Raw genomic sequence first — 25134 nt, 5'->3', positions numbered from 1 at the left:
TCTTCGCACATGCATGAGCTGAAAATTTCAGCAAAGAAAACACCATTGAAGATCTTCAAAGGTCCATCCAAGCTCATCGTTGCATGTAGGTGCGTTTTTGTCTCGTTTTTAATTATTTTTATGTTTTCAGGATTGTTGTAGCTTAACCTAGCTAGCCTGAGGACTAATTTGCAAAATGGTTTAAGGTTTAAGGTTTTTCCATTAATGAATATGTTAGCTTTTTGAAGTTTAATGGAAGAAAATGAATCTTTGTTGTTAATTAAACAACTTTTGTTAAGTGATTTTTAATGAAATTACCAATTAAAGGTTAAATTGAAAAATGTCAAAATTGAGTGTTAAATGTGTGAATTTGTGATGTGTATGGTTTGATATGTGCACATAGGATATTCGGCTAGGCTTGGGTGTAGTGAAATTTCATGAATTTTATTTTTACGAGCCTAGGGACTAAACTGTAAAGAAGTCAAATGTTTAAGGGGAAATGGTAATTTTTCCATAAAATGAAATTAGATTGAATTGAATAGAATAAATATTAAATTAGTTAAATTTTATTATATAGATTAAGAAAATCCACGTTTAGAATTAGATCGGGGGAAAGACAAAGTAGTGGATTGATCGGTCGATTTTCTCCGTATTAATTCGAGGTAAGTTCGTATGTTAATAAGTATTAAATTATATATGTTTTAAATGCTTATTTATTATAATTGTAATGATACAACTCCACAGAAACATTCCACGAAGTTTTGATATTGTATGGAATCTCGGTTGAACCCTAAGAATAGATAGGATACGAATGACATGTCATTAGGGGTTACCGTATTTTGGGTGCTGGTCTTGTACATCCTACCGGTGGCTGAGTTTTTGGCATGTGTTGCAATTACTTTGCAACTTGTGTGAGTAGCACTGTGTAGCTACGTCTTGACTTACAGCTTGTGTGAGCAGACCCAGTTATGGCTCGAAAGTAAACATCGATATAAGATATGAGATAAAGGTGGTTTTGACCACGTATTGGCACTTAGTGTGTGGGATACCCAAGTATCTGATAGTATTCCAAATGGTTCAATGGGCACAGTGATAATACAAGGTTATACGAGTTCAATACGAACTAGTACATGTATTCATGTGAAATATGGGAAATAATTTAATTTGTTATATTCATACATGGCTAACATAATTGTGATTATGTGTTAGGCTTTGAGCCAAATGGAATTTATGTATGTTTTAAATATGTTTATCTAAATTGTGGATGAATGGTAAGTTATATCTTAGTTAAACGAACTTACTAAGCTTAATTGCTTACTCCGTTTATTTTTTTGTGTTTTATAGTGTTTCGAAAGCTCGCTCCAATTGGAAGTCATCAGAGATTGCGTCACACTATCAAACACTCATTTTGGTATTTTTGGACTTTATATATTTTGGTTAAATGGCATGTATAGGTATTTTGGCTAATGTGACCTATATGTCTTATTGTGTTTTGGCCATTTGAATTGGCTTGTAAGGTGGTCATGTATTTTGATATGTATATATGTATAAATGGCCTTATGATATGTGGTGGATAGTTGCTATATGAATGCTTTGCTTATGAAATTGGGTGTTGGCACTAAATGGTTGGAATTTAGATGTGTATGCATGCTAAGTTTTAGGCACAATGTCTCATAAATGTAATTGACCATTTAGGTAGACTTTAGAAGTATATTTGGTATGTTTAAAAGTGGTCAAATGAATATGCTCATGGATATCATGTTGTATGTATGGATAGTACATGTTATAAACTTGATATTGGTTAGTTTTAAATGCCTATTTATGCCATGGTTATGTGCAAATTAATGTGTATAGGTTGGTACCAAGGTGGGTGAGGAATATGGCTTGAAAAATGGTCTATTTTTGTCCATACGGACAGAAACACGGGCGTGTGTCTCAGCCGTATGTGACACACGGCCAGGTGACACGGCCGTGTGGCTCAAGTCAGTATACCCTCTAGTTTTCACACGGCCTGACACATGGGCGTGTGAGGCCATTTTGAAGGGTACATGGCCTGGCACACAGGCATGTGGTTGGCCTTGTGACCCAATTCAGTGAGTTACACAGGGTCAAACACGGGTTGGGACACTGTCATGTGTCCCCTGCATTTTGAAAATTTTTAATGTTTTTCTAAAAATTACTTGAGTACTCGGTTTAGTCTTGAACCACTTTTAATGTCTATTTGGGGCCTCGAGGGCTCGTATTAGGGACGATATGAATGAATTTGAATGGTTTTTAATTTGAATGAGATATGAATTTAATTTGTATGATTGTTTGATCTATAAGTCCGGTAATGCTCCATAACCTTATTCTGGCATCAAATACAGGTTAGGGGTGTTACAAGTTCACAGTACCTGTGTATGAGGCCAAGGTGTATAAACTGCACAAAACGTTGTATGGTTTTAAGAAAGCACCAAGAGCGTGGTATGAAAGAATTGACAGTCACCTTACAAAAATGGGTTTTGAAAGAAGCATTAGCGAGCCCACTTTATATGTGAAGAAAACTGGTAATAAAATACTCATCATTATTCTATTATATGTTGATGATTCACTTGTAATTACCAGCAACAAAAAAATGGTAATTATATTCAAAGATTAGATGTAAGACAAGTTTGAAATGTCAGACTTAGGTGAAATGACATACTTCCTTGGTCTGAAGGTGAACCAATGTAACAGCTCAATTTTGGGTCTAGTCGGAACAGTGGTTTCAGAACCACAAATCCGACGAGGAAAATTTTATTTTTTATTATATTTTTATGGTCTACAATTTCACGGAATGATTTCGTGAAAATTTCGTTCAAAAATTTCGATGTTTGGGAACTCAATTTAGCCAAAAGGACTAAATTGTAAAAAGTGCAAAAGTTGAGTTTTACATGTTAGAAGTGTCCAATTGTTATGAAATTTTAAATTTGAGGTACTTAAATGGTAATTAGACCATTGGTTACATTTTGGACAAAAAGGGACATGAGATAAGTGAAATAGGAAATTTTAAGTTAGGGGTATTTTGGTAATTCGACAATTAAAATGTATTAAAAAGACAAAATAGGCCAAAAATCATCATCTTCAAGCCTTGGCCGAATTTCACAAGGGAGGAAGCCATTTTTAGGGTTTTCAAGCTTCCAAGCTCCATAGTAAGTGATTCCAAGCCTCGTTTTTAATGTTCTTTATATTTTTGGAGTCTCGGTAACTTGATTTAGCATATTCTAGCAATAATTTAATCTAGGGTTTATATTTGGAAAAATACCCATAGGTGAAATGTGTTTATTTTGATGTTTTGTGGTAGAATAGGAAGCTTAAAATTATGTTAAACAACTTTTGCTAAGCGATTTTAATTGAAAACGAGTAAAACAACATAATCGGTAAAAATACCTAATGTTCATAAGTAAGTGTTAGAGTGGGAATTCGATGTTGCGATAGAAGGGAAAAATGTTCAGCATGTCATAATACATAAGAATGAGGGATTAAATTTAATTTACGAGCTTTGGGGCAAAATCGTAATTTTGTAAAACTTTAGGGGAAAAATGTAATTTTTTCCAAAGTGTGATTTTAGGACTAGATTGAATATTGTGAGTGTTAAATAAGTTAATGTGTTATTATAAATCGAGAAAGATGAGGAATTGACCTTGAAAGCATGATGGTAAGTTTGTATGTGAATACATTGTTTTAATTTTATTTAATATATTGTTGAGATTTGATTGAATATAGAATAAATATTTGATGTAGATTACAAAATATGAATAAATTGGAAAAGTTGGTAAAATGTTGTAAAGTAAGGTTCCTGATTGAACACTCGGATTTGACTGAGATTCTTTGAATGTAAGGGGTTACTAAGTGCAGATTTCCCAAATCATTAATCAAAAAGGGGTTGCTAAGTGCAAATTCCCCGAATCGTTGATTATAAAGGTGGTTGCTAAGTGTTGATTCCACCGTATCCTTGATTGTGAAAGGGGTTGCTATATGCTGATTTCCCGTATCATTGATTATAAGGTGGTTGTTAAGTGTTGATTCCACCGGGATCCTTTGAACATGAGGTGGTTGCTAAGTGCCTGATTCCATCGTGTAACGGTTAATGTTCCGAAGTGTTCATCGGGGAAATTGGATAAGTTAAAATATATGTGAATCGAATAAGGTTACGTGATGAATATTGGGTTCGATATTTAATCGACCCTTGAGTAAGATGAAAAGAAGTAATGAAACTATTAAAGAGCAAATTTAAAAATAAAACAGTTTTGAACAGAAATAGTTGTGTGACTTTGAAAAATCACCAAAAATTGTGGAAATTGGATTAGAAGTTGAATTAGATATGAGATTAACGATTATTGATTCTATTTTCATATAAAAGAAATAGAGCAAGAAAAAGAGTTATATATTTTGAGATATTTGAAATTTAGTTAGACAGGGTCAGAATGAGTTCGGAATCCCCTGTTCTAACTTTGGAAAATTGTCAAAAATTGTACAAAAATATTTGTGGGATAAAGTTTATATGTTTAGAATCCTCAGTGAATCTATTTTCAATAGAAACAAACGAAAACAATATCCAAATTCTGTAAAATGAGATAATTAATTTTTAGTGAAGAGAGGTCAGAACTATCGAGCAGTGAAACAGGGGAAACTTTAAAGAATAAAATGTACTATTTGGAGCTCTATAGCTCTGGATAAAAATAATTTAGTGACTCTGACTCGGATAGACAATTTTGAATAATGCATGTTAGTGAATAGTGAAATTGTAGTTAATGTTATTTAAGTGTGTTGTACACATTAAGGATGTGGAATGGAGAGGAGGAGGAGGAATATTATATATATATGAATGATTTGTGTATAATTGGTTATGTGCTCGATTATGATCGATAAACATTAAAATAGAAATGATGCTTACATTTGCGTATTATTGATCATGGTTTAAGCTCATATGAGAAAATAAAGTTTCATAGTATGTGAGTGTAGTATATTTGGTATATGATTTGGTATGAAGTAAGGCCATGAATGGTTTATGGATTAACTCATGTTGGTAATTTTGATACATGAATAAATGTTGAACTCAGCCATACTTATAATTCTTACGCTATATGTTTATTTGGCTAACATGTGTGGTGTACATGCTTTGGCTTTGGCCAAGTGGTGGCTGAACTATGCCATGTTAAATTTATAAGTTATGTATTGAAATGGTAAGTGCCTAGATGGGAATATGCTTGTGATCATGGAAAGGGTGGTAATGTTTAAATTATGTAAACTTACTTGAAATGATTTATCATGTGGTTAATTCCAAAAAGAATTATGTTTAAATGTACTAGCTTGTGACTATGGTTGAATGATATGTTATTGTTTTGTGTGATATTCGTAGGAAATGGGTGTGGAAAGGAAATGAAATACTAAGTTCATACTTGAAGAATAAACTGACGAAGAAGGGGATGATGAGTTGATTTGATGTTGTTATTTAAGCTTAAGTGATGTTTTCATTGTAATACTAAGAATTTTATAAATGTGTTAATGAATGGTATAATCGATAAATGTTGAGTTAAATGGTGAATACGTATTAGTATTGAACTTAATGATATTGAATTGTACATGAATCAAATTGAAGTTTCTAGTGATATGATTTGAATTAAAAGAATTATTGTGGTATTGAAATATATATTGGATTGAGAAATTGATTTGAATTGTGAACATGAAAGGCTGTGAATTTAATGAAATGGAAATGAAGCATTGAATTACATGAGTAAGTATTAGGTCTCGTAGGCCCTATTTGTTATAAATATAATATTTTGAGGATATGTTGTAAAGAATTATAAAAGCATGTTAAAAATTTGAAGAGTTTAAATTTGAATGAAATTTTGTAACTCGGTTTAATACGTTCACATGTGTAAGTGTTCTAGTAAAGCCTCATACCCTATTCCAGAGTTGAATACAGGTAAGGGGTGTTACAACCAATCTTACAATGCAATCTTCATAAACTAAAGGGGTTCGCTATAAAAATCCTACGAAGATATAGCATGGACAATTGTAAACCTACGAGCACCCCTATTGTTTAAGGTGAGAAGCTCACCAGCAATGAAGATGTTGAAAAGGTTAATGAAACAAGCTACAAAAGCTTGGTGGGATGTCTATTTTACTTGACAGCATCCAGACCTAACATCATGTTTATTGTAAGTCTATTGCCAAGGTTCATGCATTGTTGTAATGTGAACCACTACAATGCAGCAAAAAGAGTTCTACGATACATAAGAGGAACTCTAGATCATGGAGTGAAGTTTATGAAGACTGAAAATATCAAGCTCTTAGGTATTCATACAATGATTGGGCTAGATCTTCTGAAGACATAAAGAGTACTTCAGGTTATATCTTCACTCTAGGATCGAGTGTGTTCTGTTAGAGCTCGAAGAAGCAAGAAACAGTAGCACAGCCAACAGCTGAAACTGAGTATATCACAGCTGTAGCAACTGTAAATCAAGCCATTTGGTTGAGAAAACTACTGAATGATTTAAATTTGAAGCAAAGAGAAGCAAAAGAGATCAAGTGTGATAACCAATCAGTTGTTGCAATTGCAAAAAGTCTGGTGTTCCATGGTAGAACAAAACACTTCAAAATCAAGTATCACTCTATGAGAGAAGTGGAGCAAGCCAAGGAAGTCACATTAGTTCATTGTAGTTCACAAGACTAGTTAGTTGATATTCTAACAAAACCTCTTAGGAAGATGAGGTTTGAAAAGCTGCGTTATGATATTGGAGTTCGAAGCATAGAGGTCAAGGAGGAGTGTTGCGAAATGACCATCCATGCTAACTGCAAACTGCGAAGCTCACAAAATGTGCGAACTCGCCAAAAGATATGAGCTCACCAAGACTGTGAGCTCACCTACGAATTACGAACTGCAAGTTCACCAAAATGTGTGAGCTCACCAACACTGCGAGCTCACCAAGCATGAGAGCTGACCTGCGAGCCCTTCACTCTACAAGTTGCCAACTTGCCAACTTGCACTAAAACTGTGATAAATTTTGATTAAACATTTTGGCAGGCGATTAGACAGAAACCAATAAATGAAAAAAAAGTTATATGAATCTAGTCACTGAATTAAACCAAGTTGTAATATATTATTATTATTAGCTTATTTAAGCATAATTTTTCATGTAAACTAAGTATCAGTTTTTTAATTAAACAGTTCACCAAAAATTAACTTGTCTATTTTTCATCTTTTTGCTTATGTTTCAACCTCTCCTTCTTCAAAAATCCAACAGTGTTTTCAGACCACATGGAGCTTTAATTGTGTTTCCATGCATGGGATCACTTACCCAGGTGACAATAAGCCCAGCTTGGCGCACAACCCTAATAAAATGTGGAAGCTTTATCCGCATGTTATTAGCTCTCATTCGGGTGTTATTGTCAGTCTTCCGATTTGTTCTGAGGGTTCAGAATTTCACACAATTTTACGAGTTCCTTTGGGTCCATCTTATCACTCACCTACATGATGCATGGAGATATCAACAACCAAAAAAGCACTATTCCAATATAACAAACTAAAATTATGTCAAGCTTTTTCTCCCTCAAGTCACCGATTAAGACAAGAAAGGAAAAAAAAAACCATTATTAGGTTTGCCAAACTTGAAAATGACGTGCACTTGAGCTTCACCCATGCAAACCAACTAAACTTGCTCAACAACTTACAGTTTTACAATAATGAAATTGTTAAATTACTTGTCTTCTAATTTCTTACAGTTCAACATTTAGACGCCGTAAACTAGAAAGCATAGACCATGTAAAACTAGAGTTGCATAGTTCATACCCAAATAGGAATGGTTTGGCCAACTCAATCACTTCATATGAACTATGATATTCTAGAGCAAGGAATGATGCCACAAGGGTCTCAAAACTACACATGCTACTAACCACTCTTAGTATCACAGGCTTCCTACCTTTCCAACAAATGTTTTAATTCAATTAAAAGATGATTCTCTATTAGAGTCAATTTTAGGTTCTTTAACTGACATCAAAATTCCATTTCAATACAATGAAGCAAAAGTATTTAAGCAAAGCTTATAAACTATTGGAAATTAATGCCTTTTGGAGTCTAAAGAATTCTAATACTTCATATTTTATGTCTAATTATTTTAATATGTACTAAATAAACTTTTTCACGCAATTACACTAGTAACCAAATGTGCCTTTTAACATTTTAAGTAAGCTTTAGTGCATTAAGTAATTTTCCCATGCTTTAGGCGATGTTTGATAAACTGATATATTAAGTATTGAATTTACGATATAAAATCAGCTTGGTATATAACTTAAAATTAAATATTGAGTATAATTAGATTGTCTTTTTACCATATCTATTTTTTTATACAATACTTAAAACTATCCATAATCTCTCTCCAACTCTTAAATAGTAGGATAATACACTTCAGCACACTCGAACTCACATCCTCCTGCACTGGCGACAATGTCAATGTCCTGCACTGGCGACAATGTCAATGTCAATCGAGAGTTAAAACTTAGATTGTTTAATAAAGGCTAATATAATCATAAAAGAAATAAAATTAAATAAAAAATTAAATTTATTCTGATAAATAAGTGGCCCCTAAATAAATTATCATTTTTCCACACTTTTTCTTTTTGTAGAAACTGAGCTATTAAATAATTTTCCAATGCTTTAAGTGACTTTTAATGTAATATTATCATGCTTTAAATAATTTGATTTCTTAAAAAAATTTAATGTTTTAAATAACTTTTATGCTACATTTGATTGGAATTTTTTTTTCACACATTTTAATCATTGGTTAGTTATAAACTAATCAAAATTAATAATTTTTAATCACTCGTGACTTATTTGTGACAAAAATAACGAAAACTTCACTTATTTTGAAAAAAAATTATTTTTTACAAAAAAATTTACTTATAACTTAAGTGCTAAATGAATTGCATTTAATTTCTTAGAAACTTTTTAATATTTAAAGTAACTTATAACATATTATATCTATGATTTATGCATTACTTTTCATGTTTTAAGGGATAAGTAATTCTTTAATGAAACTCAAATAAGCATCTCACAATTACACGGCTACAACAACAATTACCAAGGGGGTAACTAATACGTTAATGAAGTTATGGGGAGATATTACTACTACTTTTTTGACCTAAAATGATAGGTCACAACAAGGTTGGATACTTAGCATCGAGGAAATCTCTTAATGTCTGGGCAGCTTTTCGACCACCCATTAGTTCAGCTAGCTTCTCTATAGGAAGAAGTGCAAGTTCAGCCAAGCTTTGACATCCATCCATTATAGTCCTGTAGTTGGAATCTGTTACTCCTGGGAGTCGTCTCAAAAACTCAACAGCTGATGTATTGTAGTTTTCAGCTCTGTAACATAGGGGAATTACTTCTTATACTGGAAGAAAGATCTATGAAATGCCGAAAAAAGAAAAAGACCATGCAGCTTACCTAACATCATTTTCTATGATACCCTCTTCTGAGGGTACACCAACTCTCATTGCCTTTGTCTCATCGGGTTCATCCTGATTTGCCTTAAGAGAAGCAAATATATCAGCAGTTGCATGTAAGCTCCGAGACCAGATGATTCGTAGGCGGGGAAAATGCAGAACAAGTAATGACAGTTTGGATATGATATTAGTTGGTGTTACATCATCACCAATATCACTTGCAGACTGCATACACCATTACAGCAAAATATTAAAGGGCAATCCACTAACTTTCCTTTTATCAGTCATTGCAGAAGACTGAATTCATGTTACCTGAAATGAAAAGCTTTTGTCTTGTGAAAACTCAATTAGAAGAACCGGTATTCGGTAATAACGAACCATAGTTTCCACTTGGTGGTAAAGACGACCTGATGTGAAACTCATAAAAAGATCTTGAATGCTTTTCCTTTCAACGCAAATAAGTGGTGAGAGAACATAATCACCAACTTCTAAGGTTACTGGGATTATACGCATGCCCTTCTGATGAAGGACATTCGGAAGACTACTCATGAACTCTCTCATGTCCACTATTACCTGCAGTTAAAGTAAATCTGAATGAAACAAATTTTCGAGCAAGCAAACAAGGGAAAGTACTTCCAAGATGAAAATATAGTCCACCTGCATTTCCTTCTCAGCATCCTTTCTTCCCCCAGCCTTTCTGGTGATTGAGTTCTGGGAACTTGAACCTTGTATCTCCAATGAAGAATTTAAACCAAGGCAGAAATCGTTCTGAATAAAAAAGGGAAAGCATGCGAGGCATAATCAGAGTAATTACTACTTAAACCAAAGAAAGAAAAACATTCACTCACATTCTATGCTAAAATATTTCATTAATTATCTGTTATTATCAACGACTGATCATTCAAAAAAAATGAATGTAAAGTAGTCCCCACTACAGGTGACAGATAAATAAATACATAATATCATATTCATACCTGATCAACTGGGATCATCATCATTGATTTCTGCCTGATCAAAGATTCAAATGCTCCATTTTCTCTACGGATGCTTGCTTCAAACTTTTGGACTTCAGTAGAAGCATCATAGAAAAGAAAATAGACCTTCACCTTTTTTCCAGGATTCTCAGCTTTGTAGACTTCAATCTCCCTAACAAAAGTCATATCTGGATGGTAAACAATAATTACAGATGGCTTTAAAACATCTAATATAGGCTGCTCTCTCTCCAAAGCATGAAAGTGAACTGGTGGTAACTGCTTAGGGTTGTCCGCTTTTCTATCATTGTCAATATTCTTCCCAGAAACCCCATCAACAATTACAGTAGGGTTGATTTCATTTATTTGGCCTTCATTTTCTGACCCATAAACTTCAGGTCTATCACCGTTTGCTAGCTCAGTATTATTGGAGCCATCTTTATTCCTAGCATGGCCTTGTCTAGTCCTTCCTCTTCCCTTCCCTTTCCCATGTCCTCTGCTGCCAACTTGAGGTTCAGGATCTTTTGCAGCATCCTTTTCCTTCTTAGCTTGGTTTCTTTTTATCTCTGCTGCTGCAGCTAATAATGCATCATTTTCCTGCTTGCATGCACTGCTAACTTCGGCATTCCGGGCAGGTGTTACAGCAACAATACCATCAAGAATCCCATAACCTTTAGGAGCTTTGGGTTTTTTCTTCTGAGGAGTTTGCACACCACGAAGTTCAACTTTGCTTAGGAGGTACTTTTGCCATTCATCCCTCATGACCTTCAAAAGAAAATATGCAATGTCAATTCTACTAGCAAACATGGCAACCTTTAATAATTCTCCCCGTAGATTAGATTCTCAAGCAGCCATAGCATGAAGGGATACTGTCCAGCAGTTACAATACATCAATTTTATAATTAATGAGATTTATGAAAACATAAGAAGTGATCCCCCCCTCCCCCTTCCTCTTTAAAGTTTCTACCTCCCAAAGTGCAATTCTAAGTATAAATTAGTTCCAGAAATACTTTTACTGGCTTGAAACCAACAATTTCTTAAAACCATTCGAAAATAACATATAAATAAAGGTTCCTATTAATTTACTAAAAATGCAATAATAAAACCTTTTGTGAGCCATTAGTAATGCAATCTTCAAGTTGCATGCACGAGCACTCATCTTTGCATGCCACTAAAATAATACTATTATATTCCTCTTCAACATCCAACAATGGTTCTCCCGATGATGCTTGCTTTTTTCTTTCCTCTTCTATCTCTTCAAGGACCTCCTATAATAAAATATTTAAACTATAGAAGATGAGAATAGAACACAAGAGTATGAATGGCATGCATCACAAGTACAGTAATTTGCAAGACACATAAATTGAAGTGAACACGGAACACAGACAGCACAGATGGAACTCACTCACTCACACGTAACACCTTCCACTTTGGAGACTCTTCCAAAACTTCTTGAAGAACCACTCCGTTACTTGTACTTGTAGATGAAGTACCAGCAATTGCTACTTGTACAATTAAGTGAGAAAAGTTACAGTATCAGAAAGCTTTGAAATGAAACTTTTGTTGTCAGTATGCCATTGTTAAAATTCTGAAATGAAAACCACAGTAAGACAAACGGCAGAGTGAATTCAACTCACCTTCATCATTATTGTTGTCATCTTCCTTCAATTTTCTCTTTTTTCTAGCCAAGTTCTTGCTAGGCGTACTAATTTTGGTATCATCAGACTTTGCAAAACGATAAACACGCTTCTTTGCATAGTCAAATACCTTATAACTGGACTCTGCGAATATCCAAACGGATCGAAAACTCTCTGACACTCGAAGAGTATCCAAATACTTTAGATAACTTACTGCATCATACCTACCCAAATAAATATACAAGAAATCAATGTCAACATTCATAACAATACCCTTTAACCATCAAGTCAAATGCATTATAAAATCATAATTAACATGAATTCAGATAAAGAAAGAAAAGGGGTCCTTTTGCTTAGTACCTAACAAGATAATCCAACAACTTCCTCAAAGTTTTCAAATCCGAAACGAGTTGTTTCGTCTTCTTCCCCAAAGTATGCCAAATGGGATCCAATTGCCTCCTCACAATCTCATCAAATGACTTAAACAACCCATTCTCCACCGTTAGATCCTCCACATCAACCTTATTAGTTTTCCTCATTTCCTTCAAGCAAGAATCCATAACTTCCACAATGGCTTTTTGAATCCCCAACATGCATTTAGTCATCGGCACCCTTATATCCACCACTTCCGGCGGATTCCTCTCCAATTCCTCCGAAACATTCACTTGAAACCTCGGCCAAAGATGAAGCTTCCTGATGAACAAACTCTTCATCGTCCTCTCCGTTTTCGCGAACCCAGAAACCATAGAGAGAGGCTTGTCTGAAAACGCGTAAACAGAAGCATTTTTGTTGAAAGTCTTGATGATTCTGACAATGAAAGATTCAGTTGAGCTTTCGGAAAGCGAATGAGCGTTAAGGAAAACGATACCGGAAATTAAGGAAGTTTGGGCCTTTTGGGTTAAGAGGTCAACAATGAGGATACGAGGGGAGAGGATGAGGATACGGTTGGAGGAGTAGAGGGAGAGGCGGTTAGAGGAAGGGAGATCGGCGGTTATCTCGGAGAGAGGGAGGTCAGGGGAAAGGGAAAGGAGGAGGGATTTGAGGGAGGAGGAGAGTTGAGGCGGGTGGAGAAGGAGGAGAGAGCCGCTGGATCGGGAGTGAAAAGAGATGAAAGAAGAGAGGAGTTTTGGGAGGGAAAGGCCGGAGGAAAGGACTACGAGGCCGCCATTTGTGTCTTCGAGGAGGTCGGAGACTATTTGTTCATGGAATTTTAGGACCATTTTTCAGGTCTAGGGTTTGGCGGGAAGACAACGATGAGGAAGACGGTAACGGAGAGAGGACAAATTTGGGGGTTTTAATTTGAATTTGGATAAAGCAAAACTTACTATTCCAAGTCAATTAGTCAAAGTTACGAAACGCCGTCGTTTAGGTTAATTTTAAAGTGGAAGTCAATTAGTCAAAGTTACGAAACGTTGTCGTTCAGGTTAATTTTAAAGTTGAGATTTGTTTGATCGAGCGCCTATCATCTGATGAGCATTATGAGAAGGTGGAAGAGTTGCTCTAAAGAAGACAATCCAGCTTTTATGTTTACAATTAATTGATCGAGCTTTATTATCTTGATAAACTCATGAGAACAACAAAATTACCCAATACCTTCACGTTTCTGTTTTGAAAAAAGGGGGGGGGCATAAATATTACAGTACAGTGTACAAACAAGCAAATTAAGGGTATACCAGTTTTCATTCTGATTTCATATTTGTGTTAACATCTCCAAGACTCTTCTTCATTCTTCTCATAACCAACGGAATGGGCCTTTGTAACACCGATACGTTAATGTTGTTCCAAACATCAGATTTGGTTGGGAGTTGTGCGATTTTCTCCGCAATCTCCATGTCTTCAGAAAGAACAGAACCGAATATAGTGTATGAATTCTTCCATTCTTCGTGGTTCGCCAGGCTTATAAAGAACTCTGGACCAGAGCCAATCCAGGCAACTGATCCCCTTCTTATGGTAGGGCAAGCCTCCATCGGTATCTTTTTGAATGGGGTTCCTTGGGCTTCAAGAATTCCTTGGATCAGCGCGAATGGTGGACCATAAGAAGCCTGTAAATTTGTGAGAAACTTGGTATTAGAAACATAAAGCATCTTCAGTAGCTAGAAGCATATGTTTTAAACAATTGAGTTCGTAATCACACAAACATGTATGAATCACCCCTACTTTTGTAACCATAGCAGCCACAAGATAAACAAGTAGATGCTCTTGAAATTCCTTACATCTTTTATGTGATTTCCTTGTGGATCCCAAGATTGTCCTCGGCTTTCTGCACGATATATTTGGCAACCCGCACAATGGCGCAATGTCAACAACTCGAGAATGTAGGTCACAGAATATGGAGCACAGTCTGGGAAAAGCTGCATAAACAAGGAATAATTGGTGAGTGCAAGGATCTTTTCACTTACATAGAACTCCAAACTTGTTTCGAAAAGGTCTTATTAAGTCAAATGACTTCACAGTTCGCAACAAGAATCATCTTCATAGTGAATTGAACGTGCCAACCATAAGAATGAAAGAAACAGGAAAAATATATATTCTAAATCACGCGTGCTAATAAGATGAACCGTAATAATGCTAAGCTCAGTTATGTTCATCTTTCTTTCTACTTTTCTTCCTACTACTCTAGCAGGAAAATAGCTTCTCAATGAGCTGCTACTAGCAGTGCCGAACACTATGATTCGACAAGACAAAACAGTCGAAACATAGACTTGCAGAAGTAAAAGAACTCACCTTTATATGAAGAGTACCATATTCTGTTTCCATCTCAACAATACCCTGAACAGAAACAAGTAAGAACGATCATCAAAGACGCAGACAGTGACAAAAACAATTAAAAAAATCAGAGAAACTTATAGTGTATACCTCTCCTTTCCCGAATACGATCCCGGATGTCCAACTAACCGTTTGACCTGCCTCTTGCCTATCGGGGGACAAAGTATCTTTTTGTTTCTTCAACCAACACTAGGGAAATAAAATGATAAATATAAGACTATGGCTATCTTGATTCAAATTTTAACATAACATTTGCATTACTTGAGAATATGACTAAGGCACTAAGCAGGCAAATAAAATGTTCCAGCCTCATTTAAAAGTGCATTTGGCAAAGTGAGATTGCTCCAACTTAAGTTCAGAGATATGAAAGCAGGTTATCATTCTTGAGGAAATCTGCTAATTATTCTTCTCAGATCAATTCTCAGTCAGTAAACTAATGTATTCACCAGGTCAACTCAAATAAGCACGACCAGAAACATTCAGTGAAGCGAACCTTTAAGAAGAGGTAAAAATACTGATCTAAAGGAAACCCTTGAAATCCAAACAAAAAAGCTAAGTAAAGGAAGAACTCACCTCTCCAAATCTCGACCCACAGGCATCCTTGTTCCCACAGAAGACCCAAGTATCGCACAAGCAAGGCCCGTCATTGCCACTACACATGGCCTTACAAGCCTGGCAACATTCCACAGAGGAATTAAACTTGAAGTCAGACCCCCACTTCACAGCTGCACCCCACAGCTCCAAATTCTCAATGCCTCTGCAACACTCGCCCTTCTTTTCCCCAAAATCAATACCCGCCACCGATTCCAAAGACTCAAAGCTGGAATCCTGAGGATTTACGGTGGGGTTCAATAGTGTGGAAACAACCGCATAGACCAGAAGACAGGAGAACAGAGCCACCAAGAGGAGGACGAGAGAGGCGAAACGGGAGTGTTCCGGGTCGTTTGGCCTACGAACCATTTGAGACTAAGTGGTGAAGAGCAAAACCCGGAGAGGAATTTGGAAACTTTGGATCGTGAAATGAGACAGCGATTTGGTTTTGGGAGGGAGCGTTGACTGTGAAAAACAGGGGAGAAGCGAAGCGAAGCGAAGCAAAGAGGAAGCACTCTTGGACAACTATTACTATTTAATTAACTAAGTTTCCTTAAAAGAGAGAGAAGGCTGGTGGGTCAACTTGCTTTGCTGGCTACTAAGTTCACTATAACAATTGTCTAGTGTCACGGGGCTAGACCTTTCGTGTCACAAACCGTGCGGCCTTAGGCGATCGTTTGCTCCAAACTCGCCTAAGTCAGCCTTTACGCGCAAAAGTGAGGATTCCTTAGAATTCCTCCAAGGCACCAATTTGTATAGCGGAAGCGATTGTGCCAAAAGAAGCTACAAAAGAACAACAGAAAGAGCGCTCGCAAAGTGTTTGAGTAAATGCTCTCAATTCTTATTCACAAAGAATAATGAAACAATTCAAGAGTGAGTACAAATGAGGGGAGGCTCTCTATTTATAGTTGAGCTCCTCCAAAATCGACGGTCAAGATACAATTACATCGACGGACGAGATTAACCATATCCCTTTATTTTAGGGATTTACAAGATATGCCATATCAAATCTAATCTAATCTTTACAAGATACGATTTCCTCTATCTTCTAAGATTAGTTACCATATTAGCCTAAGTTGTCATCTCTTCGCTATCGGGCCAACCAGGCTTCAATCTGACAGGCTTCTCAAATATCTCTTTGAATCGGGCCAGTTCTCGTGGGCCAAATGATCCTCATCTAAGCAATAGACCCCCATTGGATGCATTTGGTGCGATGGTCACGGGCTTTGAACTGCGGCCCATGACATTCTCCCCCACCCATTCTCGCAACGTCCTCGTTGCGACTTCCGAATGACACTAACTGGATTTGCCTCGGTCTCGTTTCAACGCCTTAGCCTTCCCATTCCTTCTGGACTTTTGCCTCGGCTTACGTCACTTTTTCACTTGAACCGTCCTACTCGTTTGTACATCTCGATGACAAGAAGCTATGTCGCTCTCTTGCCCACATTTTAACTTTGCTCGAACAGAATCCTCTTGATTCACCACACTTGGCTTCGCTTTGCCCACAGTCTCTCGGCCTCTTTGCTCAAGAACTTCGAAAGGGCCCTTACGTTCTCGCCAAGTCAACAAGTTAGAATGCAAAACACTATCACAGTGTTCAGAATGTACCTTCGCATCTACTCTGGTCAACTGTCCCTCATGCATCACTTTTTTTCCCTTAAAGTCCGATGCATCACCCACCTCTCCCATAGGTGGAAGCCTTGTCGATGACTCGGCCAACTCTGACGCTTCACTCAACTTGAGCCTCATTGGTCCCAGCTTCACTATTTTCATCGCAACTTTCTCCACTAAGTTCGATGACAAACTCACCTCTTCCTTGGGTGGAAGCCCCTCCGACGACTCACCAAGCTCAGACATTGTATTTCTTTTGACTCCGGCTTACTTTGGACAGTTCCACAACTTATACGGACCACCGCACAAGAAGCACTTAACTTGCTTCTTTTTGCTCCTCTTTACCCTCTTGGCTTCGGCTTTTCCCTTGCTCGAACCAATCTTCTTGGGCTCCTTGTCTGCTCCATCGTTCCCCTTGATGATAGACTTTCTCGGACACTTCTGCAACCTATGCGGACCTTGACACAAGAAGCACTCCACTAGCTTCTTCTCACTTTCGGCTTCCTTGGCTTCGACACCCCTTGTGCTCGAACCAAGTACCAAGACCTTACCTACCGGCTTCTCCTTAAGCACGGATATTCTCGGACATTTCTTCAACATGTGTGGACCGTCCTAAAGAAAGCATTTTAGCTTGTCCCTTTTCCTCTTGGGTTTCTTCTTCCCAACTCGTGGTTTCCTATTACCACCATTGTCGTCGTTGCCAGTGCCATCCATACTATCTTCCTTGTGATCCATTTCACATACGCCCCTTCCCTCGGACTTGGAAGACCCAAGCTTGTCTTTCCCTTTACCAAGCTTCATCACGGATTCAACTACTGTCATGGCTTCCGACAGCTTTTGGACACCTATTTGTTCCACCTCCTGTCTGACCCACGACTTCAATTCTTTTTGAAAAGCAAGTAATACTTCTTCATCGGTCACATTTGAAACTTGGAGCATGAGTTCCCTAAACTCGCGAACATACTCCCCCACTGTGCCTCGTTGCGTTATCCCTTGTAACTTTGCCCTAGCTTCTTCCTCGGCAAAGTCTGGGTAAAACTGTCCCTTCAATTCGCATTGGAACTTCTGCCACGTCTCAATCCCACCTTGCCTTTTATCTGTGGTCCTACGTCGCCACCATAAAAGCGCAATGTTAGTAAGAAACATTGAAGCAGTATTTATTTTAACCGCATCATCCACAATGCCTTTGGCACGGAAGTAGTGCTCCATCCTCCACAAGAAATTATCCACATCGCATGCAGATCTTGTCCCCACAAACTCTTTCGGCTTTGGGACATCCTCGTTATTGAGTGCTGCATTTGCCACTCCTTTCCCCACGGCTACTCGACACAAGGCTAGCTCTCCCTCGAGCTCATCTATTCTTGTGCTCAAAGCCCTTGTCGTGGCCATTGTTTCTTCCTTCAAAGCCATCATCATGGCCTCGAGAGCATTGTTCCTCTCCGTCAGCTTCTTCCTTTGGGAATCTAGCAACTCTCGCACGTTATCCATTTGGGAAGTGAGACACTCGGTAACAAAGTCTCTGGACTGCTCCCTCAAGTCATCAATACTTTTCCCAAGCGCATTGCTCGACTCTTTTGCGTCCTCCATGGACTCCTCAAGTTTACCCACGCATTCCTCAACAGCCGACAACATCTCCCTCAAAGGCTTTCTCGCCCACAATTGTTCAAATGCTTCTCTCGACATCCCAACAGTGCCTTCAAACCAACTCGAATAACACTTGGCTCAAAACTTGGCTCTGATACCACTTGTCACGGGGCTAGACCTTTCGTCTCGCAAACCGTGCGGCCTTAGGCGATCCGTTTGCTCCAAACTCGCCTAAGTCAGCCTTTACGCCCAAAAGTGAGGATTCCTTAGAATTCCTCCAAGGCACCAATTTGTATAGCGGAAGCGGTTGTGCCAAAAGAAGCTACAAAAGAACAACAGAAAGAGTGCTCGCAAAGTGTTTGAGTAAATGCTCTCAATTCTTATTCATAAAGAATAATGAAACAATTCAGGAGTGAGTACAAATGAGGAGGGGCTCTCTATTTATAGTTGAGCTCCCCAAAAACCGACGGTCAAGATACAATTACATCGACGGACGAGATTAACCATATCCCTTTATTTTAGGGATTTACAAGATATGCCATATCAAATCTAATCTAATCTTTACAAGATATGATTCCCTCTATCTTCTAATATTAGTTACCATATTAGCCTAAGTTGCCATCTCTTCGCTATCGGGCCAACCAGGCTTCAATCTGACAGGCTTCTCAAATATCTCTTTGAATCGGGTCAGTTCTCGTGGGCCAAATGATCCTCATCTAAGCAATAGACCCCCATTGGATGCATTTGGTGCGATGGTCACGAGCTTTGAACTGCGGCCCGTGACACTAGAACGTGAATTAGGCAAATTCTTGTTCATTTATCTCCTCCTTTGAGTTGATAGCACGAGAGGGTCTGAAAAATTATAAACAAAGTTATTCACGAGTTATGGATCTTCATCTAATTATTCAAAGTGTCTAATGTTGCTAAGAGGGAAGTTTTTTTGGTCCAGGTATTGCGGAATAAATATAACATGCAGGGTTAGTCTCCACTTTCTCTTAAATGAATTGCAAGCTCTTGTTTTTTGCGAGTCTTGGGGAACGTTTCAGATGAGGTGCTCCATGCTTTTGTGTGGTCAATTGGCAAGGGCCTGGAATGCTAACTAGGTTAGTGGTGTTGAACCATTGAAGAATTGGTACATTGGGTATGACCCAATAAGTGATGACTTGTTGGAGCCATTTAGGGAATAGGCTTGGCAAAAGCTCAATTCCGTTTTACCCAGGCACATTATCAGTTGTTCTAGCTGAGTCATTAGTGATTTTTTGCAGTATACGGCTCCAAGGTTGGCTGGTGTGGAATTTGAGCAATGAAGGAAACATTGAAGTTAAGGGACCCAAATGGAACTCATTGTTTATTATCATATGTTGGATGATATGGAAAAATAGAAATGACTACATCTTCAAGGGAGCGCATAGCAGTAGCAAGGATTAGCTAATTTTGAGCATCTCATGGGCACGAAGTATGCTGAATTCCAACCTATTGCAACGAAGTTTGAGTATTTATGGCGCTTACGACGACTGGATTAAACTGAAGTCGGATGGGCCTTAAGGAAATTTTGTTATTGGAAGGTAAAGGTTGAAATACCTTTTCTAGCTTTTTCTTTCTTTCTTTTTTTGCGAATTAATACAATTACATAATATAATATATTACAAACTTAGAAAATCGATAGAGCTAGATCAAGCTGAAGTTTCACAAGTATAAGTTATAGGTGGATTAATTATAAAATACAATTATAGCATTGTTACCGTCCAAAGTAGTGCAAAACAATACAAGCTTTGAAACCACTTCTGAAAGATGCTTCACAAAATATGAAATCTACAACATGAGACACTCACACCAAGGTAATACAAAGCAAGGCAACACCGATCCAGTGTTAATGTCTGCTGTACAGCATTTTCCCAGTATGATAAAAACCATATCTAAACTGTAATCCAACTAACACTCCAAACCTCGATGCACAAATCCTGTTGAAGCAGTTAACATCAGGTTCTCACATAGGAGCTTCAAAGTCACCACTGACATCGATTTCGGATTCTAAATCTGCCTCCACATCATCGGGATCGGATGAACCGGCAGCAGCTTGTTCACCAACTTTGGCTCCTTCGGCTGTTGTTGTCTTAGCCTCTTGTATGATACGCATTATTTCTTCAACACTTTGAGATGGTTGGTCACGTACCGATTCCGCATAGTTCGTTTTTTCGATTTCGACTAATTCTTTCGGTAAATTTTTCAGAAACCAAGGATGCTCCTTAATCTCTGGGATGCTAATCCTCTGTACGTGATCAAAGTTTTTATATCATTTAAAGAAGATACAACTAAGTCTTTTATGAAATACAAAGATTACAAATAGGAAAAGAATGATACCTTGGCAGGATTGGCAATGAAGATACAGGAAAGAAGCTGCCGGCAATCCGCGGACACTCGTACATAGTCGGGTATAGTGTATTGGACACTCATTATTCGCTGTTACAGCCAAAATAATTTGACTTTGTATCAAGAAAAAGGAGGAAATGATGGCTCATTTAACTGACAAGTAAGAGTCGAGAACTTACTCCGATGGTCTTACGGAAATTCCGAGGATCTTTGGGATCCTCAAAAGGGTATGCTCCCACCAACATCACGTATAATGTCACGCCACAAGACCAAACATCTGCAATCTACGACAGCTACCAAACGATCAAACTAACCGGCTAATAATAAGAGGGGATTAACTATGCAACAAGCACAAATTCATGCTCCATGAGTAAACCAGATGTATCCAAGGTTGACTATCTGCATCACATTGATTAGAAAACAGAAAAATTGTACCTTTCCATCGTATTCCTTTCGTGATAGGACTTCCGGGGCGATATACGCTGGTGTTCCTACAGTTGACTTTGGTTGTGAATGCAGCACTGCAGACTGTTCAAAAAAGAAACTAAAGAACTGAATATTGAAAAAATAGAACAGAATCCATCAAAGATAAGGTTTATGTCAAATTTGGAAATGAACCTTGGAGTAACCAAAGTCGCATATTTTAAGACGTGGTGTTGGACTTCCGTCCAGGAGTGTGTTTTCTAGTTTCAGATCCCTGTGACAAATTTGCTGCAGCAGAAATATTGAATGAGGCAAGAAAGTCACAATCACACAGACTGTGACAAAAGTGATATTCATATAACATACCATGGAATGACAGTAGCTGACACCAGATATTAGCTGCTGGAAGAAAAACCTAGCCTGTCGGATGGACAAATATCGTAAAGTTGAACATTAATGCAAATTAACAGGTGGGGAAGAAAGATCAACTCAACATGTTGAATGTAGATATAAACTCACTTCGTCTTCACTAAATCGACCTGCACTGCATATTCTCTCGAAGAGTTCACCGCCGGCAGCATACTCCATGACAATAGCTAAATGTGTTGGAGTCACCACAACCTGCAGAGAAATGTGAAGTTAAAATAATTGTGAGTCAATTATGTTAAATAAGATTAATCATCTAAAAGAATGTTTAATAGCCAATTGTTTGGTGTTCAAACCTGAAATTCCAACAACATAGCTACTAATATGCAATAAAATCAATTTCTCACCTCTTTAAACCAGATTATGTTTGGATGTCGTAAAGATCGGTGGTTAATGATTTCTCTCTGAACATTCTCATCAATCTGAAACCCCAAAACAGAAAAGCATAAGTACATTAACATGTAATTAAGGTTTTGCAGACTAATGCAATGTCATTTTCTTACAGGTAAAACATTATTGTTGTTTATAAACAACCACAAATCTTTTTTCTCAACAGTAACTTCACTTTCACTATATAACATCGACTAGCTCAAACAGAGATATCAACAAACACTTGCTGTCTCACTCTTATTATCCCTAAATATGCCATTGAAGACATTATACAAGCCGTGTTTTACCAATCTACAGACATGGAAAAATCAAAGCAGCTTTCCGAGAAAGACCAAAAATTAAGTACTTGTCTCAATCTGATCTGTAAATGAGAGATTGTAATATATTCAAGCAAATAGACAGTCATGTTCAAAATCAAACATAAACTCTTTTCCATGTTCAAAAACATTAATTTTTTCCAGATTCTGCTCATATAAATGCTGTCAAATTATATAAAATCAATATTTTCATATGATCAATTTGCAGTTGCAGACAAAAGAATCTAAGAAGAGACCATCTTTAAGAGAAAAAAATATAAATTACCTTCTTTCCTCTTTCAATATATTTGACGGCAACAAGCTCTTTTGTCTTCTTATCTTTCACCAGCCTTGCGACTCCAAAATTCCCTGATCCAAGCTCCTTCACTGGGTCATATCTCTCCTCCATCGATCACACCAAAAAAAAAAAAAGGAGAGGAAAGGGATTAAAAAGAAAATGTGAAAACTTTCACTAAAAACAAGAGTTTTAGAGATCAAAAACCTATGAAAAGAGAAAATTTTCTTTCTAAGAGTTCTTAAACAGTAAGACCAAGACCAAGAAATATGCTCTATATATTCCAAAACAGGCAAAACAAAAAGGAAAACTGTGAAGAAACAGTCCTTGAAAGGTAGAAGACCACCTAACCAGCTAACTTTTTATAAGCTTACAAGTCAAGCCATTTTATAAACTTCTTCTCTTTATCAAACTAATATTTATGTATATACAAACCAGAAAAAAATTAGAGTTTCAACAAAATTAAAAATTTGTATAATTCTTCTCTTAATCCTTCTACTATTATATATTTAATATTTAGTTACTTTTGCTCTCTAGATGTTTAATAATTAAAATCTAATTGCGATTAAATTATATGATGTTTCTAAAATATGTAATTAATATTACATGTGCGAAAAGCAAATAACAAAATTAAGGCTTTTTATTTCAATCTAAATTGTATGGTTGTTGAGAGTCTTATATTTAATAGACAAAAGGTTAAATTCTCAATAAGTGTGAGATGTTTACGTTGCTTTTTGGTAAGTGGTTGTACGTTTACGTACAGTTGAGGCGTTCCCTTTTGTGAATCGTACACGTCTCTTTGTGAATGGGAGCAAAACCCCTCTCGAGAGACAATACATTTCATTATTAAGGGATTAGGTCGGCGTTTCCAAAGATAAAACTTCAAAAATTTCTTTCGAAAGAACCGATTCATCCTCAATAAAATTATTCAGTATAGTTTTAAAGAAGAATATCAAGGTTTTAAAAAGGTTACATAATTTAATCCAATAAAAAATAATTTAAATTTAATTATTAAATAAAATGAGGGATAAAATTTTAAAATATAAAAACTAAATTTTAGATATACCAAAGAGTGTAGGCATGAAAGCGAGAGGAAATTGGTTAAATAAAACAAAATTAAGAAGAAAAAGAAAAAGCAATGTACTTCAAGGACACGTTTTAGGTGTGAAAGGCCACCTTCTGGATTTGTGAAGTGTCGGATAACAGTGACAAAGACATAAAAAATACACGCACAAAATAAACTATTCATTGAAGCGTGGAATTTATAATGGTAGTTAGTTGTACGAAGATGATTCGTTTTTATTTTAGTCACTTAAAAATATTTTTTAAATATTATTAGGGTAAAAAATTAATGATTAAAGTAAAAAAAGACAGAAATTAAAATAATATATTAAAATTGTCAAAATATACTTGATTGTCTTATTGCTGAACTTCTAAATTTCCTTTTTTTAATATTAAAATTTTAAATTTCAAAAAATAAAAATAAATTGTTGAATTTTTTTATGTTAATTAATTTGTTACTATAATATTAAAATTAATTAATTAATTTAATCTCCTTTTAAATTTTAAAATTTTAATTTATGTTTCTAGATCACCTTTAATGAAATCAACTCAAATAATTTATATTTAATATTTGTCTAGATCATCTTTAATCTCAAACCTTTCATCTTAAGTTAAAGTAAAGGGAAAAAAAGTACTTGCAATTAATTAAATTAATTGGTTATTCTTTTTTTAGGTAAATAAGTGATGAAAAAATTATGAATTTTATTTGGAGTGGAAGATAAAATTAATTAATTAAATTAATGGTAACGATTTTTCTTTACTTTTAGCTTAGCATAGAAGATTCAAGATAATATAATCAAAATAAAATTGGGTTTCGTAAACGAGTAATAAAGACAATAATTTTCATTGATAGTTTTTGAAAATATTTTCAAAACATCAAGATAAATTAAATAAATTGTTGAAATTTTTGTATTCATTGATAATGTCAACCGATTTGTTACTATAACTTTGAATCTTAATATTTAAAAAATTTATATTTCAAAACCCAAATTAAAATTTGATAATTTATTTCTATTATTATTGTTTCTACCACTTTTTCACTTTATTTTTTGATTTACTTTTTTACACCCAATCCATACTTAAAAAAGATATTTTTTGAGTGACCAAAATGAAAGTGTAAACTTGATTTAACATGTACAGTTAACCGACATTAAAAATTTAATGCTTAGATAATTAAAATGAAAGTACCCTAAAAATTAAGTGACCAAATTGCACAAATTTTATTTTAAAAGACTAAAATGAAAGCTTCTAAAATTTGGGTCATCAAC

General features: G+C 36.2%; 3 protein-coding genes across 4 annotated transcripts; all 3 read right to left on the bottom strand.

The window, feature by feature from the left end:
* Positions 1–9006: 9006 nt before the first annotated feature.
* LOC107886412 (DNA repair endonuclease UVH1) lies at positions 9007–13336 on the bottom strand. Of its 2 annotated transcripts, none has more exons than XM_041098549.1 (9): positions 12413–13336; positions 12053–12276; positions 11829–11920; positions 11522–11683; positions 10419–11180; positions 10102–10212; positions 9757–10017; positions 9446–9669; positions 9007–9364 (listed from the first exon to the last, which is right to left on the bottom strand). In XM_041098549.1, exons 1-9 carry the CDS (start codon positions 13270–13272, stop codon positions 9154–9156), a joined length of 2907 nt encoding a protein of 968 aa, XP_040954483.1. In that variant the 5' UTR covers positions 13273–13336; the 3' UTR covers positions 9007–9153. The 2 variants fall into 2 exon arrangements, with proteins under 2 accessions (XP_040954483.1, XP_016665853.2); XM_016810364.2 differs by having other exon boundaries at positions 11829–11917.
* Positions 13337–13634: 298 nt separating this feature from the next.
* LOC107886413 (uncharacterized) lies at positions 13635–15942 on the bottom strand. The gene is made up of 5 exons (XM_016810365.2): positions 15392–15942; positions 14909–15007; positions 14777–14821; positions 14266–14403; positions 13635–14094 (listed from the first exon to the last, which is right to left on the bottom strand). The coding sequence occupies exons 1-5, from the start codon at positions 15776–15778 to the stop codon at positions 13732–13734; spliced, it is 1032 nt and encodes a 343-aa protein (XP_016665854.1). The 5' UTR covers positions 15779–15942; the 3' UTR covers positions 13635–13731.
* A 4346-nt stretch (positions 15943–20288) lies between these two features.
* LOC107886411 (serine/threonine-protein kinase SAPK3) lies at positions 20289–23456 on the bottom strand. Its single transcript, XM_016810363.2, has 9 exons — positions 22796–23456; positions 22171–22245; positions 21917–22018; positions 21764–21817; positions 21593–21685; positions 21410–21502; positions 21154–21258; positions 20966–21064; positions 20289–20873 (listed from the first exon to the last, which is right to left on the bottom strand). Exons 1-9 carry the CDS (start codon positions 22916–22918, stop codon positions 20592–20594), a joined length of 1026 nt encoding a protein of 341 aa, XP_016665852.1. The 5' UTR covers positions 22919–23456; the 3' UTR covers positions 20289–20591.
* Between the last annotated feature and the right edge of the window lie 1678 nt (positions 23457–25134).

Source organism: Gossypium hirsutum, chromosome D08, assembly GCF_007990345.1.
Source record: "Gossypium hirsutum isolate 1008001.06 chromosome D08, Gossypium_hirsutum_v2.1, whole genome shotgun sequence".
Lineage (NCBI taxonomy): Eukaryota > Viridiplantae > Streptophyta > Magnoliopsida > Malvales > Malvaceae > Gossypium > Gossypium hirsutum.
Note: the sequence above shows the minus strand (reverse complement) of the source record. Positions and strands in the feature narration are given on the sequence as shown.

What these genes read in the sequence shown, in the direction of transcription:
- LOC107886412 (XM_041098549.1), bottom strand. Translation starts at nt 13,272, where the DNA reads ATGGTCCTAAAATTCCATGAACAAATAGTCTCCGACCTCCTCGAAGAC. An exon ending in TGACAACAATAATGATGAAG is followed by an intron (nt 11,921 to 12,052) that starts GTGAGTTGAATT and finishes TAATTGTACAAG; the next exon opens with TAGCAATTGCTGGTACTTCA. An exon ending in TGATGATCCCAGTTGATCAG is followed by an intron (nt 10,213 to 10,418) that starts GTATGAATATGA and finishes TTTTTTATTCAG; the next exon opens with AACGATTTCTGCCTTGGTTT.
- LOC107886411 (XM_016810363.2), bottom strand. Translation starts at nt 22,918, where the DNA reads ATGGAGGAGAGATATGACCCAGTGAAGGAGCTTGGATCAGGGAATTTT. An exon ending in GCGACTTTGGTTACTCCAAG is followed by an intron (nt 21,503 to 21,592) that starts GTTCATTTCCAA and finishes TTTTTTGAACAG; the next exon opens with TCTGCAGTGCTGCATTCACA. An exon ending in ATTTCCGTAAGACCATCGGA is followed by an intron (nt 21,065 to 21,153) that starts GTAAGTTCTCGA and finishes TGGCTGTAACAG; the next exon opens with CGAATAATGAGTGTCCAATA.
- LOC107886413 (XM_016810365.2), bottom strand. Translation starts at nt 15,778, where the DNA reads ATGGTTCGTAGGCCAAACGACCCGGAACACTCCCGTTTCGCCTCTCTC. An exon ending in GTGGGTCGAGATTTGGAGAG is followed by an intron (nt 15,008 to 15,391) that starts GTGAGTTCTTCC and finishes TTATTTCCCTAG; the next exon opens with TGTTGGTTGAAGAAACAAAA. An exon ending in AAGGAAATCACATAAAAGAT is followed by an intron (nt 14,095 to 14,265) that starts GTAAGGAATTTC and finishes ACAAATTTACAG; the next exon opens with GCTTCTTATGGTCCACCATT.